Source organism: Chelmon rostratus, chromosome 20, assembly GCF_017976325.1.
Source record: "Chelmon rostratus isolate fCheRos1 chromosome 20, fCheRos1.pri, whole genome shotgun sequence".
Lineage (NCBI taxonomy): Eukaryota > Metazoa > Chordata > Actinopteri > Chaetodontiformes > Chaetodontidae > Chelmon > Chelmon rostratus.
In genome coordinates, this window is record NC_055677.1 from 9,837,436 (window position 1) to 9,856,134 (window position 18,699).

At 43.1% G+C, this 18,699-nt stretch overlaps 1 protein-coding gene across 3 annotated transcripts in view; it reads right to left on the bottom strand.

The window, feature by feature from the left end:
* oxsr1b (oxidative stress responsive kinase 1b) overlaps positions 1-18,699 on the bottom strand; it is a 42,589-nt gene that overhangs the window by 13,148 nt on the left and 10,742 nt on the right. For all 3 annotated transcript variants that reach the window (XM_041961356.1, XM_041961355.1, XM_041961357.1), the window contains exons 3-4: positions 12,390-12,498; positions 3,926-4,067 (exon numbers count right to left, since the gene is read on the bottom strand). In XM_041961356.1, the coding sequence (XP_041817290.1) occupies positions 3,926-4,067; positions 12,390-12,498 (251 nt within the window). The remainder of the gene's footprint in view (positions 1-3,925; positions 4,068-12,389; positions 12,499-18,699) is intronic.

An 18,699-nucleotide genomic window follows, 5' to 3' on the forward strand; every position in this document is an offset into this window, starting at 1 on the left:
ACGTGGCTAAAAATCAAGATCAGACTTGAAATGATTAGGTCGTCAGAAGACATTTTTTTTTAAGTTGTGATAGGGATTTTGTTTCACATGCTACGTCATGATTAGCTTAGGTGAATGAAGAGCTTAAAGCTATTAATCAGAGCCATTTTACTGCCAGTGTCCCCAGAGTTGTTTGATTACTCACATCATGGATTATTTTTCAGAGGCTAGTTTTCATTTGTAAATTCAAACAAGCTGCTGAATACTATTTTAAGATGGATTTTCAATGTAATATGCTTCACTCCGATAGAAGACAGCCCATGAAGCTGCATCATTCACAAAGAGTGATCAAGGCCGTCTGACTGCATCCCTCTTGCACTCATTCAAGAACCACGGAGACGATAGTTCACTGCAGCAGATTGCAATGCTCTGAGAAAAAGGCTGCAGAGTGCAGACAATCATTAACATTCACTGGAGAGGAAGAGGAGGAGGAGGAGGGAGGAGGTGGTGACACAATGCACCACACAAGTTCAAAGAAATACTGTAGCAGAGAGGAAAAAAGCCAACCTGCAGTTTAACTCCCTACTCCGACTGTACTAGTCATCCAGCCATATGGTACAATAGGTGGGCTTACGCCAGAAGAATAACCAACTGATTCAGTTCATTTCTATGTGTTAAAGCGCATTAAAGATAATGAGAAACGTTGCCAGAAACTAGAAGGTGATACGCAGCCAAAAGATGTTGCAAAATGAACAAGATATGTGTGGTCTCGTCATATTTATGACCCACTGACGTGATACCCAGGCAGTAGCCAGGTGGGAACAGCCACGGTATGAAACTGTCAAAAAGATTTATCTTTCTCATCTCGCACCTTGCAGCTCCAACAGGTCACCTCCTGTGACATCACATCCTGGTGCCAGGCTCACAGTGGCCCTAACAGGGCTGTGAAAGAGGGTTTATGAAATACCTCCCCCTCTTTTAACCGTGCCCTTTGTGACCACAAAAAGCATTCGCTCTTTTGATTGCTTTCCTCCAGCCTGCTGAAATCCATTCTCATCTCTTTTTCCAAATCAATTTTTATGTCTTATTTTGTCAGTTTTCCTTTAATTCACAGCAAGAGACTCTCTGCTCCCACAGGCAGCGTAACTACAGCCATTACCTGGTCATTACTAAACCACATGCCAAGTAATTTGCTGGCAGAACCTTCCCATGTACCTTCAGAAGACGTGAGGTTTCAGAGATGAATAAGGCAAAGAGCTCCCCACAACATAAGACTGCTGTCGAAGGGGCCTTTGCAATAATTAACTTGCAGGCTGATTTTCTAATGCCGCGTTTCCACTGAACAATGTGAATGTATGAATGTATCTAAACCCAAAATCTGTTTTGCATTTCCACCGCAGACAGTACTTTTTAAATGAAAGGGGGTTGTTATGGGGGCTTTGGGGCTAACCCCCTTCACTTTTCCAGCACTTGGGAAACAACTTTCTCAGTCTTGCGATGCGCCACCATTCATTAAATGACACACTGCAACTTATGCTGTACATTTACTGCCCGATTGACAGCTTACTGCTGACCTTTTCCTTTGCTCCGATCATGTTCACTGTTCACTCTCCTTCACTCTTTCAACCACACCCATCAAGCTCTGAGCTACGCTACTCTTATAACAACAAGAACACAACGGAGGACATCGAAAGATCTTTCTGCTCAAGATGTGTTGTTCATTAGGACAAGGAGAAAAGCTTTGTTTGAGAAAAGGCTGCAGGCGGCAAGACAAAGGACTGCTGAAGAAATGGTAAGAGCTGGGAAACCCGACATTAGAGCGCCAACACTGACTCTGATTCTACTGTGCTTTACTCCCAACTTTTAATTTCAGCCCACCTCGCTTGGAACCCGAATGGAGTGGACTTATCGGTACCACCCACAAATTTTGCCAATAGAAAGGTGAAATAAGATCCAACTGACTGACAAATCTACTCTACAGAGATATTCATCTCTCGTCACGTGCACAATGTCTATGCACTGCTCGAGTTAGCAGACAAGTGCCACCTTTGAATAACTGACTTTCCGAGCTGCTGTGAATGTGGAGGTGGAGCAGTTTGCCGTCTTGTGGTAAATGTCTCCGGCTGAGGCTACAGCCCGGGCCGCGAGACTCTAATTGCTTTTCTGCCGTCCTTGGCTGGATGGAACATATCATGTGACACTTTCTCCCTCCTCGACAAGCCTCAGCCGCTTGACTCTCTCCATCACCCCTGCCCCGAGGCTCCCACTCATATGATCCAGCTTACGCTGGAGGACCTCGCACGGCCATATGCACACGTTTACAGCAGACATTCTCAGCGTGTCGGTGATTCAGTGCTGCTTGGGATTACCTCACATGCCTCACACTTACTTTTTCACAAGTCACACCTCAGAGCCTGGGGTGGACAGAGGTGATGAATGAATGATCCTCCTTAGAGCCGGGCACAGAGCTGAAGGAGGGTTTTTACTCTGGGAAAACCATTCCCCTCTCTCTGGCAATGACCAATAACCCTGTCACATTATGCTGAAAGTGGATACTTAAATGCTGCAGCAGAGTAAACCGCAGTGGATTTTCCTTTTAATTAACACAGTAATTTAAATAGTGTTGTATGCTAATTCCTTACATCTCTATCTACACTTTCTATAGGGGAAAGCTGTTTGCTTACTGGCAGGTTACTGAGCTGATGCTTCACCTACATGGCTGAACAAAAAACATCACTCATCCAAGCCCGTGGTCAAAGCTTTCAATCAAGCCTCTCTCACTCTCTCTCATTGGCATGCGACTCTAAAAGCTGCTGAGCACTTAACCAAGCCGAAAAAAGCTATGCATTATTTATACATGTAGGCTGTCCCGGGCTATATGTGTGCCAGCGGGAGAGAAGAGGAGACGTACGAAAAAGTGAGTAATGAATATTAAATACAGAGAAGGTAGCGCGATGACTTCTGCAGCCGGCGTGGGTTCACTGTGACAGCTCGAGTGCGGGGATTTAGCCAGGTCTCGAACTGGCTTAGAAAGAGAGCTTTCGGGATCACATTTCCTGTGGCACACAAACCTGCCATTGACACATTCCACTAATGCATATTTATACTGTAACTCGTAATGACTATCAGCCCTGAAAGATTATCAGCTCTGAAGTGGGAGTCTACTTACAGATTTCTATCAGTAGTTTTTTAAAGTTGAAGTTGCTGCAGTTTAATTAAAACACTGAGGGCTTATATCATGTGTACAGCATTAAAAAGATAGAAAGTGAGTGGACTGATTTATTCATTCATTGATTTATTCATTCATAACCATACTTCAGTGGCATAAACACATCATTACTGCTTCTTCTTCTGGAAGACTTGTCACAGTCCCATTGGGAAAGTACACTGCCTCATCTCTATATAGAGCCCAATGACACCCTTGACCTTTAGTGAGTGAAAGTGGCTGTCTGAAAATGCCATTTCCTTGGTACAGTCATCCGTCTAGTCTGATGGAGAATACCAATCAGTTCTGTGCATTGAAATTTGCAATAAACCATGCACTAAGAGCAGGAATGAGTTTGCACAGATTACCAGAGATGCTGCTTATGTTTTTGACTAAAACAGAAGAAATACGTGATGAGATGACTGAAAAACAAAAAGACAATTCTATAATGAATTGTATCTGAATGACTGGCCTCACAGGAAAGTGTCAGCACAAGCACAACTGGACATCGCTGTAAAAACATAATGTCCCATGTAGTCACAGTGGGGGACATAGTATTAGTTTGACAGCCTTTAGGAGAGAGGGGGAGGAAACAGAGAGGAGGAAGTTAGGGGCAGAGTCATGTATATTTCTGCTCCATAAACCCTCAAGGTGAACTCTAATAAACCCTCTGTGCTTAGTGATAATGGGAAGTCCTGCAGCTGCATTAGTACCTGAGTGCAGGGCCATGAGTCTTCTTACCTGTGGATCTGTCCGTTCTTGTGTAGGTACTCCAGGCCCTCAAGCACGTCTTTCAACACGGTGGCTATGCTGGCCTCGTCCAAGACGCCTGTCTTGTGTTCTCCTCGTGAGATGATATGCTTGATCACGTCCAGCACGGAGCCTGGATAATAACCACAGGAGACAGCGGTTGATAAAAAAAGAACTTACATTGTCATGCTTCATTTTTCTTTGTTGAAAACTGCATTGGTGATTGTCAACATCAATGTCAGGGAGAAATGAAAACTATCCAGCCGTCGACCTCTTTAAAAACAGGCTGGGTAAATAAATTGTGTCGTTTCTGGTCTTGACTGATGATCTACTCCTGCAACAACAGTACGTCACATCGGCTAGCCTATATCATTTGTTGAGCCTAAACCAAACCTTATTTATGAAAACACATACTTCCTGGTGGATCTGTAGCCATTCAGTCAAGATAATTCATGTCTCATCTTATATTGTTTGGTTAAATTAGATTGTGGGTACACAAAGACCTTTTTCCAGTTCCAGAAAAGTGGATTTTATTTAAGGGAAAAACAAACGATTTAGCTGCGTTAAGACAAAGTCCTTTAACCATAAACATCACCATGACCTTGTCATTTGGCCATGGCAAAACAAACCAATGGTGGAGAGTGGGAGATCAGAGCAGTCATTATCATGCATTATTTGAAAGGTAAATCTGCCTTTAAAAAGAATTTATGTTGTGTTATCTATGATTTGAAAAAGTAAAGTCAGTGTCTATAAACACAGACAGGTGTCTCTGTGAATAAGCAAAAGCAAGACTTCGATTTATGATGTCATTAGAGGACATTTTTTGGACTTGATCCATTGACTTTAAATTAGATTGACTTTGTTGGCTCATAGGATTTTTGTTTGAGCTTTTCCATCCAAATGAGTTCACAGCTGGCTATCATGAAGCGTGGCCAGTTGAAATCACCATGGCTACTGCCAGAGTCATGCCATTCTATGGAGCAGCTACAGGATTTGACTTCTGATGACATCATCACTCCAGTCCGTTTCTCTCACTTTCACCTCAAATTCACAAAAACCAACTGAGCTCTGCAATAATACACTGCATGTGAATTCTATTTGAGGGTGCATGCTCCTTTTATGCCTTTGCAATTGGTCAGCGATCTGCATGAAAGATAAGCGTGCATGTTAACATTTGAGGTTATAACTCAAACTGTTGCTTTGTCTTTAGTCTCCCAAGGTGAAAGGAGAACTAGCGTTGCGCTGCTCACTGACCGGGCAGGTCACCATGTCTCCCTCAGCCTGGCTCCTGCTGAATAAAAGGAGCGCTCTGGATGAAAAGTCAGACTGCTGTCAGTGTATGATTTCCTTTGTGCGACTTTCCAAAGAATAAAGAACATCCCTCTGAAAAGAGGTTCAGTATTTGCATTCAGTATGACAGAAAATTGGGGGACACTGGTGAATGGGGACAAAGCAGAGAAGCAAAAAGAATGCCACTTGGCTGACAAGCTGCATTGTGCTGCAGTGATACACAAACACAAACATCACAGTGCCACACTGTCTATCCGTCACACACACCCTCAGCCACACACACATAAACGACACACACCCACACCCACACCCACACACACACACACACACACACACACACACACACACACACACCCACGCAGCGGCACTTGCGAACAAAAGCTGGAAATGGCCTTTTCAAGGTCCCGAAACACTGTCCGCACACAATTCCAGGACTGAATTGATTGCGTTTCAGCAACTGTGCCAGGCTTGGAGTGCAAAGATATTTATTTGCACAATCACGTCAGGGTGTCCTCGCCTGCAGCACTTAGTCGAGCACTGCATTACCCAGCGGAGCCGCCGATGACGGGCCACCTGAGACAAGACGGCGTTACTGCAGAGAGTCTTAGGCACAGCGAGAGGCAGAGGAGGGGGAGCGAGTGAGGGAGAGGCGAGTTCAACGGGTTCCTCGTGCAGTGACGGTGCGCGGCAGAAAATGTGATTCAGCAGCGAGGAAAAGAGACAAACCCATTCAAAGAGAGCACAGACGACGGAAAGAAAAGCAGCCTAGATGTGTGTCTTCAGTGTGTGCAATAGCAGGTGTGTATGTGAGCGAGTGGCTTGGCGAGAAGCGAGAGGGAAGCGTAAGAAGAGAGCAGCCGCGCCTCTCTGATGTGACAGCTCTTTGAAGCTCATTGAGAAAAGGCAGCCTGTTCGGCTTTTTTCTTCCCCTCCCCTGTTCTCCACACACGGTTCCCTCCTCTCTCAATGCTTCTGTGCTCGGCATGATGTTCATCTCCTCGTCGCAAATGGCTGTAGGGAGGAGAGGAATTGACAGGAAGTGACAGGTGACAATGAGGAGGGCGCTGAGGGAAGGAATGAAGAGAGTCAAGTCTAAATGAGGAGGAGGCACAGTCCTAATGAGCAAACAGGAGTAATTACATGAGAAAGTGACCAAGTAGCTAATGTGCAGGACCGTATACTTGCTCACTCAACCAAATAGAGAAAGTGACAGCCCTGCTTTATCTAAACACCATTAAAGACTTTTTTAGAAATACGGTTTTTCCCTTTCTTGCCAAGAGGAAGATGAGAAGGTTGATACTGATGTCTGTACGTTAAGCATTAAGCTTCCTCCAGCAGCCGGCTAACTTAACTTTGCATACAGACTGTAGGAAACAGCTAGCCTGGCTCTGTCCTAATAGTAACAAAATCTGCCTTGCAGCACCTCCACTAATTATCACTTCACTAATTATTTATCAATTATTACTAATTATTATTATTTATCTTTTTTCATTGGTACAAAAAACGTGTAAAAACAACAGTTTGTTGTTCGATGATGGGTTTATGTGCCAGACTTCTTCTTCTTCATTCTTGCTCAGGAACAGTAACTTCCCAAACTCTGCGCTGGTTGTCTGGCAACTGTTCCCAGCCAACGAATAGGGATTTTTACACTTTGGTTTTGCATGGATTAAACAAACAAAATACATGTTAATTAATGGGCTTAAAGGGGGTGGTAGGGGGATTTTGTTACATTTGGACAGAATCAGGCTAGCTGTGTCCCCCTGTTTCCAGTCCTCATGCTAAGCTAAGGTAACGGCTGCTGGCTCCAGCTCCACGTTACCAGACAGACACGAGAGTGGTACTGATCTTCACATCTTACTCATGGCATGAAAGCAATTCAATGTATTTCCCAAAATGTCAAACTTTTCTTTATAGGGGAACAGAAAAACATTGGCATAGATAGAAGAAGAGGGTAAAGCAAGACAATTAGTGCACGGCAAACACTTTTCCAGACCAAGCTGAGGTGGCACTGACGGGAGAAAATTTCTAAGTGCACACTCACAGCGTGATGTAAGCTTTGGAGCATCACTAAATGCCAGCCTTGTCAGCCTCTTTCAAATTCGTCTGATTGAACTCTTCATGCCTCATTAGGCTGTTTCAACACGTTGACACTGACTGACAGTTTAACAATCAAAAGGTTCATTTCGCATGGGAAAGACTACATGACACCTGTTGGAGTGGTTGGAACAGTGCCTGTCCAAGACCCCTGAGGGAACTTAATACAAATCACAGGGAGTAAATTAAGTCTTTACAGTGTAGTGCACTGTAGAGGACGCAAAAACTCAGGAAAATGTCAAATCATGATGTCAGTTACATGCTGGATTAGCCAGATCTCTCCCTCTTAGGATTTCAAAGAAAACCTGTAAAGGTGTAAAAGGCAGGATTTATACATAGCTCTACTTAACTCTACTTCATCCAACAACAACATCACTTATACAGTCTTTCCATTCTCCTGTTCAGAGCAGGCGGTTTGAGACTGTGGGAGAGGATGAGAGGCTGATAGGGGGGAGGAGGGGGAAGTGGATGAAGGAGATGAGAGCTGGTGCCAACTGTGCTAAAGGCCGATGGGGAATGCCAAGCAAAGTTGGAAGGGCACAGGGAGGGTGTGGCAAGGGAGGGGCTGTGCAGAGCCATAGGTGGTGTAAAAGAAAGGTGAACAGGAGAGGATTGTTGGCTGAGACTGAAAGAAGTCTCCATCAAAGCGTCTAAATTACACAGTTTAATTTTCTAGGGAGAAAGAACAATGTGATAAAATAGTGAACAAAGGTAATTTTGCATACTAGAATTACATTGTTTTAATTCTGTAAACCTGAAATCACCATCAAAGCTCCCTGTCAGCACTTTGGCAATAGTTGAGGGCCACATCATGATGTGACAAATCCACTGGCTCCAAACTTGACAGAGTCTTTTCATATGCTAAATTCAGTCAATAACAATCTGCCTTTAGCTGGATTCCACTCTGAGTGGCATTTGATTGAGCTCGGTGGCAGCGACTGCAGGTCGACGAAGGCTGCACACTAATCTCCTGGGAACACATTCCTCTGCTTGCTTTGGCATGACTCATATTCTGTCCCTGTGGGTTTCAGTGGATGTCTCTCCGATGTGAATTCAGTCACTGACAGGTTATGCGGCGCTCTAATGAAACAGTTGTTCACATGTCACATTCAGAAGAGGAATTTCCTGAAAAGCCCTGTGCCTGCTGCGTACCTACCTCAACACTCAGCGCTACAGGTTTGGCCTTGAACAGATTTGCCAGAGAGGAGTGCAGTCCTGATTGAGGGTTAGTCCTTTTAGAACTCTGCTCATCTGAATGAATATATGACATGAAGCCTACAATAGGACACTGTACTGGGACCGTGAATGTACACTATATTGTCCAAGAAGCAGTGCCATTAAATTGCTATTAATTAGGGGTGGGTGAAAAAAATGTTGCTACGCCCCAGAATCAGAATCAAATCAATACATGAGATTCCAGAAGATTCACATCCTACTGTTAACAATTTGCAAAAAAAAGGTTGACGAGTTAGACAGTGACAGTGTTTAATCTGCTGATGTTCGGGGTTTTTGTGCATATATGCAATGATGAACTTTTTTGATAAAGTGACACCAAGATCAGAAAGTGGCTGATGGCCTGTTTCAGTGGCATGTGCCGACTCTACGTCGCTGTTAACAGAAGGGAGTGTTACTTGCCAGTGGTAGACCGGTGACATGCTGCTCTTCATGGGCCAGGTGCCAGGTGAAAATAAGCGGCATACCACTAGTCAAAGTGGCATATCACCAAGAACACAAAACAAGCAAGCAGAAAAGTGCAGGTACAACACCTATTTGTGGAGTCCGGAGAAGCTACATTCTGGAATGACACGTTTATCCATCTGCTCAGAACTTCATCAAAAGTGCAGAAGTGTTCACATATTCCAAATCACTGCATGTGGTCTTACAGGTAGCTGAGGTCAGTGGGAGGCCTGTTGTATTTTTCTTCAAATCACAATTTCAATTTGTTTGTTTTGTTTTTTTCAAAGTAAGCTGAGCTACTCCACAATCTCTTCAGGTATCCCCTAGCAACTGCTGAAGTACAATCTGGGCTGCAAGCATCCCTGGTTGGAAATCGCTGTGCCAATACAGCATGAGTGACATACAGTACCTTCTTATAAGAGGCATAGGCCAGTAAAGCAGCAGTGGCATGCCAATACTCAACAGTGACACAACGCTAAGAATGAGTATATGCCACAATAACATGAGTCCATCCAGACATGTGCTCAAAGACTGCTTTTAGAAACGTCTGCAGATTTTCTATAAATTACTTTGCAAAAGACAAAGCTCTAGGGCTACTTGACGAAAATCATAATCACAAATATTTTGGTCATTATTAAGATCATGATTATTTAACACGCTTGACTGACTGTGGAAACATTATGCGTTTACTGAATTTAAAAAAAAGTCCTTTTAACAGGGCAACTTTAAATACTATTCAACTGCAAAATCCTTCATTTGAATCCATCTGCCTGACAAGTCTGACTTTTCTCTAACTCATTCAGTACTAAAAACGCTCTGTGAAAAATTGGAATGCGGCACAATAATCATTTTATCTCGATTAACTATTTTTGTAATTGTTGGAAGGCAAAATCATAATTAAAAATTACATTTGTTTAATCACCCAGCCCTGCTAAGCTCTCCAAATCATAGTAACTGTCTCGGACGGGTCAAGTGCATCTGGAGCAAATGTGAAAATATTGCTTAAAAATGTGAGTCGGGTAGAATGTGGCCCAACAACATTTTTGTCTATTAGAAAGGAGACCTGTAGGAATGCACTCTGCTGCTTCGTCATATAGCACTTTAAAAACAAAAACTGTGGACATGTCGGTGCTTTGTCTGAGCAACTGTCGAGCTGTTATCAGTCTTTCAACAGCAGAAGACGCAAGACAGGATTGAGTCGGAGGGTGGAGGCTTTCTTACGCTACATCAAGCCGGAGGAGCAGACAGGGGTTGGCCTTCCTCTGGGCTGGTATGCTCTGCCCCGTGGAGTGATGCTCTATAAACCCAGCCTCATTTGAGGTCTGTCTCCATGGCAGACGTTGCCACGGCCATCATTTAATTACTCCGCACAATAAAACTCAACATCAAGGGCTCTCTGTTTAACTACGATAAGGGGAATGAGAGAGGCCATCTTAAGTGGTGTCTGCTCCTGCTGTGAGGCTGGCCGCCTGCTCAAGCGTCGCTTGGCGGGCACCATGACCCCCGGCCCAGCTGCAAGGCGGCTGCCAAGAGGCTCATGACTCGAGTGTATCCGAGGGAGCCAGGCATGCCACCTGGACACTATCCGTTACAGTGGGATGCTGTTTACACTGGGGGCTGGAGGGGAACAAGGGAGGATAGAAATAGAGTGTAAATGTTTAGCGTGTGGATGTATCCGTGTACGCTTGTGCTTGTATAATTAAGTGTGTGAGACTGAGAGCAGGTTTTGGAGAGAGACGAGTGGCAATTTTTGGCCTCTTTGTAAACTGAAGGCCATTCTCCAAGTTAAAGGAGCCCACTGCTTCTTGCTTGTGAAATGTTTGGCACAGGAGGCCTTCATCCACATTCAGTTTGTGTCTAGGAGCCCTCACAGGTCTGCTCTAAAAGCTTCTCCTTCTCAAATACTCTGTACAGATCCAAAACTCTGTTAGATACCAGAGTTTGATGTTGCTGGTGAAAATAAAAACAAAACAATCAGAAGTAGATGCAATCATTGCATTTTGAGGTCTTTCTTTCTATGGTGGCCCTCTATTCATGCTCCTCTCACTAGTTAATTGCAGCGCTGCCACATGGGTGCCATGACGCCGGCCTGTGGGCTGTTATTACCTCTGCCCTGTCATTAGCTCCTGCACTGTACTGAGTTAAAGCCCGGAAAGAGCTGCAGCTCACATGGGACACAATGAGGATCGGTGCTGTCACATCCCCTACAATCACAGTCAACATCACCAGCAGTAAGTAGCCCAACTCTTCCTACTGGACCCTCTCCCATCTTGAGGGGCCCTGCCCAAAATTCTGGACCCAGCCAGATATGAATTTAAGGGGATACTTCAGGTTTTTTGAAGTGGTATATGAGGAACTTATCCATGGTCAGTGTATTACCTCCAGCAGATGGTGGTCAGCACGCCCCCAGTTTAGAGAATCACCAGGAGTACTGATGGAAAGCTAACCAATGTACTGTTGTGGACAGCATTTTAGCCACCTGAAAAGGTCTACCTAAAAATTCAATCAGCTAAAAATACAACATATTCAGCGTATTTTCACAGCTTTTCCTCGCCATCAGACAGCGCTTTCTGACAGGAAACTGAAGCCATTAATATAGCTCTCTCTAAAGCCACAATCCAAACCGGACGCCTTTGACAAAAATAGTAATTTTAGCTTGCAGAACACAGGGGGTTGCCGGGCTACTGCTGCCTCGATCTGTTTTACACTGTTACACTGTTTAGTTTGGAGGCGAACTAACGAGGCAAAACACCAAAGCCACACAACAACACAAACAAACAAACTGACCGAGGCAACAGAAGAGCAGCAACTCCCATGTTATGCAAGGTAAAAAGTAGTGATTTTGTCAAAGGAGTCTGGGAACTGGGAAGATAGCATATGATGGCTTCAGTGCCTTGTTTAAAGGGCTGTCTGACAGCAGGGTAAGGTGGTAGAAATATTTTAAATATACACAGACTGATTTAGGTGTTTTGGGCTTTTTTTGGGTGGCTTTCTGCTGCCCCCATCCACAGCAGTACATTGCTTCGCTTCCGACACCTGCACTCCTGCTACTTCTCCAAACTGGGGGTGTGCCAACCGCCATCTATTGTAAGTAATACACTGACTATTGATAAGTACCTCATACAGCCCCTGTATGAGGTACTTAACTGAACTATCCTTTTAAAGCTAGAAGTATACTCCAAACCAAATTGGATTTGATGTGGTAACTCACTGTAACTCAAAATCTGCTCATTTAACCCCTTATTTCTGAATCAGAAATCAGACATATTGAGATTGATATTTTGGCCTGTGCAGGATCTAAACATTGAGGTTGACTGGAAGAAGTCAGGGGTAGTGTAAGAAGAGAATGGACACGTGATGGAAGAAGAAAGCCTTGGAAGACACATGCACTTACCGCCACTGAGCAGCTTCATGACCAGCCACAGCTCATCCTTTACCACAAATGAGGTGTAGTAAGACACGATGTTGGGGTGGTGGCACTGGCTCATGGCCTGAATCTCTTTCTGTGAGAGGAAAGCAAGAACAGGGAGACAGAATCCAATTAATCAGAGCTTTACAGAGCATTTATGTGATCTAATGACTGACCAGCTGTTTATTTGCCACAGAGCTAACATTTTGTCACATCATTTGGTGGAAATGGATTAAGGTCTCGTATCAGAGGCAGTGAATTTTTACTAATTACTTTCCTCTCAACAAGCAGCAAGCAAACATTATTAGAGCTGTTAACAGTTGTGGTGGTGTTGAGACACAACCTAGATTCCAAAAATATTGGGACGCTGTGTAAAACAGAACGGAGTCATTTGCAAATGAACCACGTTTGCCGAGTTTTATGAAGTGTTCTTGAGCCCATGTAGCAACATCCTTTATCCAATCATGTGTTCACAAAGTGGTGAACCTCGCTCCATCCTTGCTTGTGAACAACTGAGCCTTTCCAGGACTTTCCCAGTCTTTTGTGGCTCCTCTGCCAACGTATTTGAGACAATAAGCAGATATTTACAAAACTCAATGAAGTTGATGAGTCACAACATTTAATATACTGTCTTTGTACTGTTTTCAATTGAGTATATGTCAAAAAGGATTGGCAAGTTATCACATTCTGTTTATTTCTGTTTTACACTGTGGCCCATTTTTCATAGAATAGGGGTTTTAAAACCTGAAACACGCAGCACACCTCCCTTATGTTTTCATGCAAGCCACACAGAGCCTGGTAGCTAACTTTGCTCATTTGGCTCCCACAGACAGGTATGAGAAAAGCCTGGAGGAAATAAACTGAACGCACTCACAATAAACGCCTTTGATGCTGCAGCTATTCTTGAAATTTAGTGCAATACTTAACATGTTAATGACGTCAGTAGTCAGAAGAGAAATAGGTTAGGTAAATATAATGCACATCTATGCAGAAGTGAAAAACAGCCGGTACTCAGCCCTTTCTACAGCCGTAAAGCTCTCTTTCTGTGTGTGTATGTGTGTGTGTGTGTGTGTGTGTGTGTGTTTGGAAAGCAGGAGAGCTGAGGTAATGCTGGCACAGAGGTCTAATCCATCACTTCAGCACCGGTCCTGAAGTCATTGAGGAGAGACAAGCTTCCGAAGAAAAAGAAAGTTGGGAGCACTGCTTCTGTTTCTGCACTTGAATACCTGACAAATGACTGAACCTGTTACTGGAGCTCCATGTTAATGCCTTTCTGTACTTGTTGCTCTATTTACACATATAACTGTTGAAGACCAAACTGAAATGGGATGTTAAAGAGTATTGCAATACTGAAACAACCAGTCCGAAACTTCTGAGGATGTCTAAGAATAATACTGTAAATACTACTTGAAATTATTAATAATATATCCAACAAATGTTTAGAGTATTCATCAGTGCCCTACTCAAAACAAACTGAAAATCCCAATTATTTTGAAATCTACATCTACATCTACATCTAAATCTACAGTTGAAATGATGAGTTAACAGTTTGATCATTTATGAATGTTCGCTCATATAACTAGTTCTTTCAGAAAAAAAAGCTCTTTCTAACTTCTCAAATCTGAATATTTGCTGTTTTTCTAGTTTTCTATGAATGTAAATTGGATTTGTTTGGGTACTGGATTGCTGGTTGGACAAAACAAGCATTTTAAAGCACTAACTAACTAACTAACTGATTAATTGAGATTAACAGACAACGTAAAATAATCAGTTATATGATAATAAGTTGCAGCCCTGGTACAATCACAAAGGACATCACAGCTTGACATTAAATGTTATCCTGCAGAATATATTTTGGGACAGCAACCTTTCATTGGAACATTCTTTTCTTTACTTATGAAGTTTAGTGAAATGTTTGACAAAGTACGAATTATTTGACATCAAACCCATCTATCCTAAACTCAGCAAAATGTGTCAAGTAAAGACAGATCCAGGGTTTATTTACACATTGCAGCTTGATAAGTATTTTTCACTGTTGATGGAGCTAGAATAGCACCACACACACACACACACACACACACACACACACACACACACACACACACACACACACACACACACACACACACACACACACACACACACACCCTATGCTGTGCAAGGGCTGCAGTATCTCTGTATTGGATGCACAGAGGTAAAATCGATAAAGACCATCTCATCTAATTATGGGTTTCCACCACAAACGACCATATTCCCCCAGATTTCAGAGTGTCATCTAAAATGGCTATTGAGTGTTGTACTATGACAGGTGCACCACAAGCATGTCAAGTGAAAAACCTTAACACTTGAGCTGACAGCATTTGTTAAAGGCATCAATCAATAGATGCTTGTGGGTCATAAAGTAAGCAATCAAAGCCTGATGTTCCATCAGCATAAATGCTTAGCTTACACAAAGTACATTAGCATTATCTGCTGCAGAGTCATCACTATTGAGCTTGTGGCCTTCAGTGAATGCGTCCGCCAAGAGAAGCTAGGAAGGCATGTGACAGCCCGATGCCTTTAGAGAGAGGCACTTGACAAAAGAGGGTTAAGATCTTGAACTGAGTCATAATAAGGGTGGATACGGACTGTGCATGAAACAAAGTCATTGGACCATGACAGGTACATACATGTTTAAATGCACACAGATCCGTAGAGGACAATATAAGGTGGAGCGTCAGTCAAAAAAAAAAAAAAAGCGACCAACAGGTGAGGTCAAACCCCACTCCAACGGCTCTCAACTAAAGCTGTTTTTGATTGTCAAGCAGACTAATAACTTCCAGTCTGTCGGGCCAGACGGCGAGCTCTGTGGGTTGTCTCCGCTATCATTCTTTCTCTGGATGCTACAGGCTGAGAGAGAACAATAATGATATAGCCTGTTGGCTGCAAACTGGTTTCAGTGGAGCTTAACCCAGCCCCCCTGTGTTCTCAGCACAGTGGAAGAGGCAGGTCACCACAGCACTGTGGGCCAGGGTAACCCCAGAAAAGAAAAACAATGGGATAACAGGGAGGATATCGTGCTCTGGCCGTTGGCAGGTTTTCCCATCTTTTCCAGCAGACAATGAGTGAATGAGAGTGACTCTTTGTTGTGGGGACTAGGTCACTGTAAACTTACGCTGCATGGCTCAAAACCATTCATATTTCTTTCCATGCAAACTTCAAAGTCCAACCTTTGACATTTGAGAAAATGTTGATTTGTGAAAATGTTTTTGCAGGACATCTCAATGTTGGCTGGAAAACAATGAACAGTGTACAGTCTCTATGGCAGAACCAAGTCGAGGCTTCGTGGAACTTTTCCTGCATCAAATCTAGCTTCATTAGAAATTTTGCATTGTCAAGTCAATAATTGCCTTTAGATACAATTAACAGGTTTATCAAACTGTATTCAATTAATTCTGTCTTATGGTCATTTTAACCGAAGAGCCAACTACGGGCAGAAACAGGGAAATACTTCCCCCAAACAATCATCAACAACATCGTTGTTTTGGCCTTTGTGTTTGTTGCTGTTGTTGTGGGTGTTGCAATGACTTTGTCCGAAAGCACAGACACTCAGAGCACACCTGTCTGCTGCCATACACAAAACCTCACTGTCCCATGATTTCATTTCTGATTTAATACACAGGACACAGATGACATCAGAAGAAGCACTTATGGCAACCTGTGTAGGACATCACCGTCAAGTGACTTTTTATAATGACCATCTGTGTTACATTCATAAGCTGCATACCATTACCATAGTTTATCTATGTGCTTTTGCATGAGTTGACTGTACACCATGTATCAGAGGGGATTTTTTTAAATGAACTAGGTTAAATACCATTTTTGGTTTTTAATGACTTTTTGTTTATTTTTTACCATATAATGTTCATGCCACTCTAGACATACAGTATACCTTGATGAACAAAACATGCTAAAAGGTTGACACATTTCTCCATTCCATTAAATAAAGGTCTTGTTTTTTGTGGAAGACTAGCGGGCAGATATGTGCCAAAAGTTCTGATCAATAACAACATCAGACTGCACCTCCATTCCCTCTCTCCACCCTCATTTTGAAACTGTGTCTCTCTTACTGATTATTAGGACCTAATGGAAATCACATTGGTTTATAGAGTCTGTGACCTTTGAGTCAAATCTCGCCAAACTGTAATCTCAAATTCCTGTTTTCACAAATAATGTGAGTAAAACAGGGCACTCATTGTGACATGAGTGAATTCAATTTGGTTTATTTAATAAACAAAACCTAAACTGACCTTTCAATCTTGTGATGGTCTTATACATGTAAGTTAACACGCTGCAAAAGCCAAGCAAAGCACTAAAACCCTTGAGGACGTTTAACCATATACAGATTCTCCAGGAAATAGACACATCCACACCAATTGTGTTTTTCTATTAGGCCTGATCTTTGCAGTATTTGGCGTGTCTGCTGACCTTGAAACTGAGCAAAAAATAAATGACCTATTGTCACAGGCCGAATACAGTGCTGGGTCACAAACTGGTGCCACAGAATCGCACTGATGGCAGACGCACAGAGAAGCCACTATAGAAGCAATGTTACGTCACTCTCAGTCACTCAGAGTCAAACACACACTCACTATGACCCAATCTCAAACTCTCTCTCACACACAGACACACACTCACACAAACATGCACACAAACGCGCATCGAAAAAAGATTGACGAACACAGGCGCTGCCAAATGAGGGAGAGACACACTAAAATGTGATCTTAATGCTGCTGAGAAAACAAATATACTTGACGATTATTTCCTTTAGCTCAATTCAGACCTCAAGATGTTTTAAGGTATTTTGAAGCTTAAGCCAGGTAGATATTTGGTCCCATACCAAAAGTCTTGAGAAAAAAGAAACGTTGACTGATGATGGAGCTGGATGAAAAGTTGAGTGAATATCAAAGTTATTACACATGAATGTGTGTACTAAAGTTCATAACAGTCCATCCACTAGTTGCAAGAGATATTTCACTGGTTAAATGAAAACTAAAGCCAGCTGGTGGCGCTAGAGGAGAACTCAGGGTCGCTAGGATTCATCCCCTGGGCACCATAGATATCTGAGCCAAATTTCCTGGCAATCCATCCAAAAGTTTTCAAGGCATTTTGTGAAAAACCCAAAAACAAAAGGTGCAAGAAGGAAAGTCAGGGTATCACCACAGTTTCACAGGCTTCGTCGGCTGCGGAACTTGATCATACAAAATTTCAAGACAATTCAGCAATGCAATGGAGATGGAGCAAGACAAACAGGTTGCTCTAGAGATGATGGAGAAGTGCAAGAGGGAAAGAGAGGAGGGAGACAAAGCAACAGAAGGGAGGAGGAGGCAGGAAGCCATACAGAGAGAGGAGGAGGAGAGGAGAGCTACTGAACAAAAAGAAGGAGAAATGAACAAAAGACCACCTGAAGAAAGAGAGGCTGCAGTGGCAGAAGGAGATGCTGGTGGAGAAGGAGCCAGTTAAGCAGTTAAGAGGCAGGTATACATTAAGTGCTCTGAAAAAAGAGCAACAGAGGAGGCGGGGGGAGGCGAGAGGAGGCTGAGCTCAGCTGTCTGCTGAAGGTGGAAGACAAACACAGCCTAAAGTGCCTGACCTCTGCCCTGAAGGCCGAGCAACAGGGTAAAAAGGAAACTCTGTAAAACTGAAAGCCAAAGAGTCCCACCCAATCAACTCCACCTATCTCCTAACTTGTGCTTTTGTACTCATCAAACTTTTGTCTTCTCTTGTCTTAAGAAAAAACTAAAACCCCCAAACCCAACGAGACGCTGCAATGGTTGCAGGGAGGACTCAAAGTTCAATACTGGACCGTTAAGAACCAGGACCGCAGAGAGAGGAAGGATGAGAAGCGCAAGCTCAAAGCAGAGGAGCAATACGCAAGATGGATTGCCTTCAAGGCCAGCCGTGCAATCCAGTTTTCCCAGCAGCGTGACTGTTACACTGAAGGATTTGCTGCAGGCAGAAACATCATCCTCAAATCCATTTTCTAACAAACTTCATTTACTTTCTTTCTTTGTATTTTGTGTTTTCATGACGTAGCAAAGTAAAATTGTGTTGATGTGAAAACATGAAGTTGGATGGATTACAGTCTTATATAAAGAGTGGTTAAGATGCGCTTAAATATATTGAAGTGATGCTCATGTCACAAATACTGGCATTGTGCATTGAACTCAAAAACATGCATGCAGCCTGTGAGGCTATACTTATGCACAGCAGGGCCTTCAAGTCCTCAGGCTAACACGTTCACAATGATCATGCT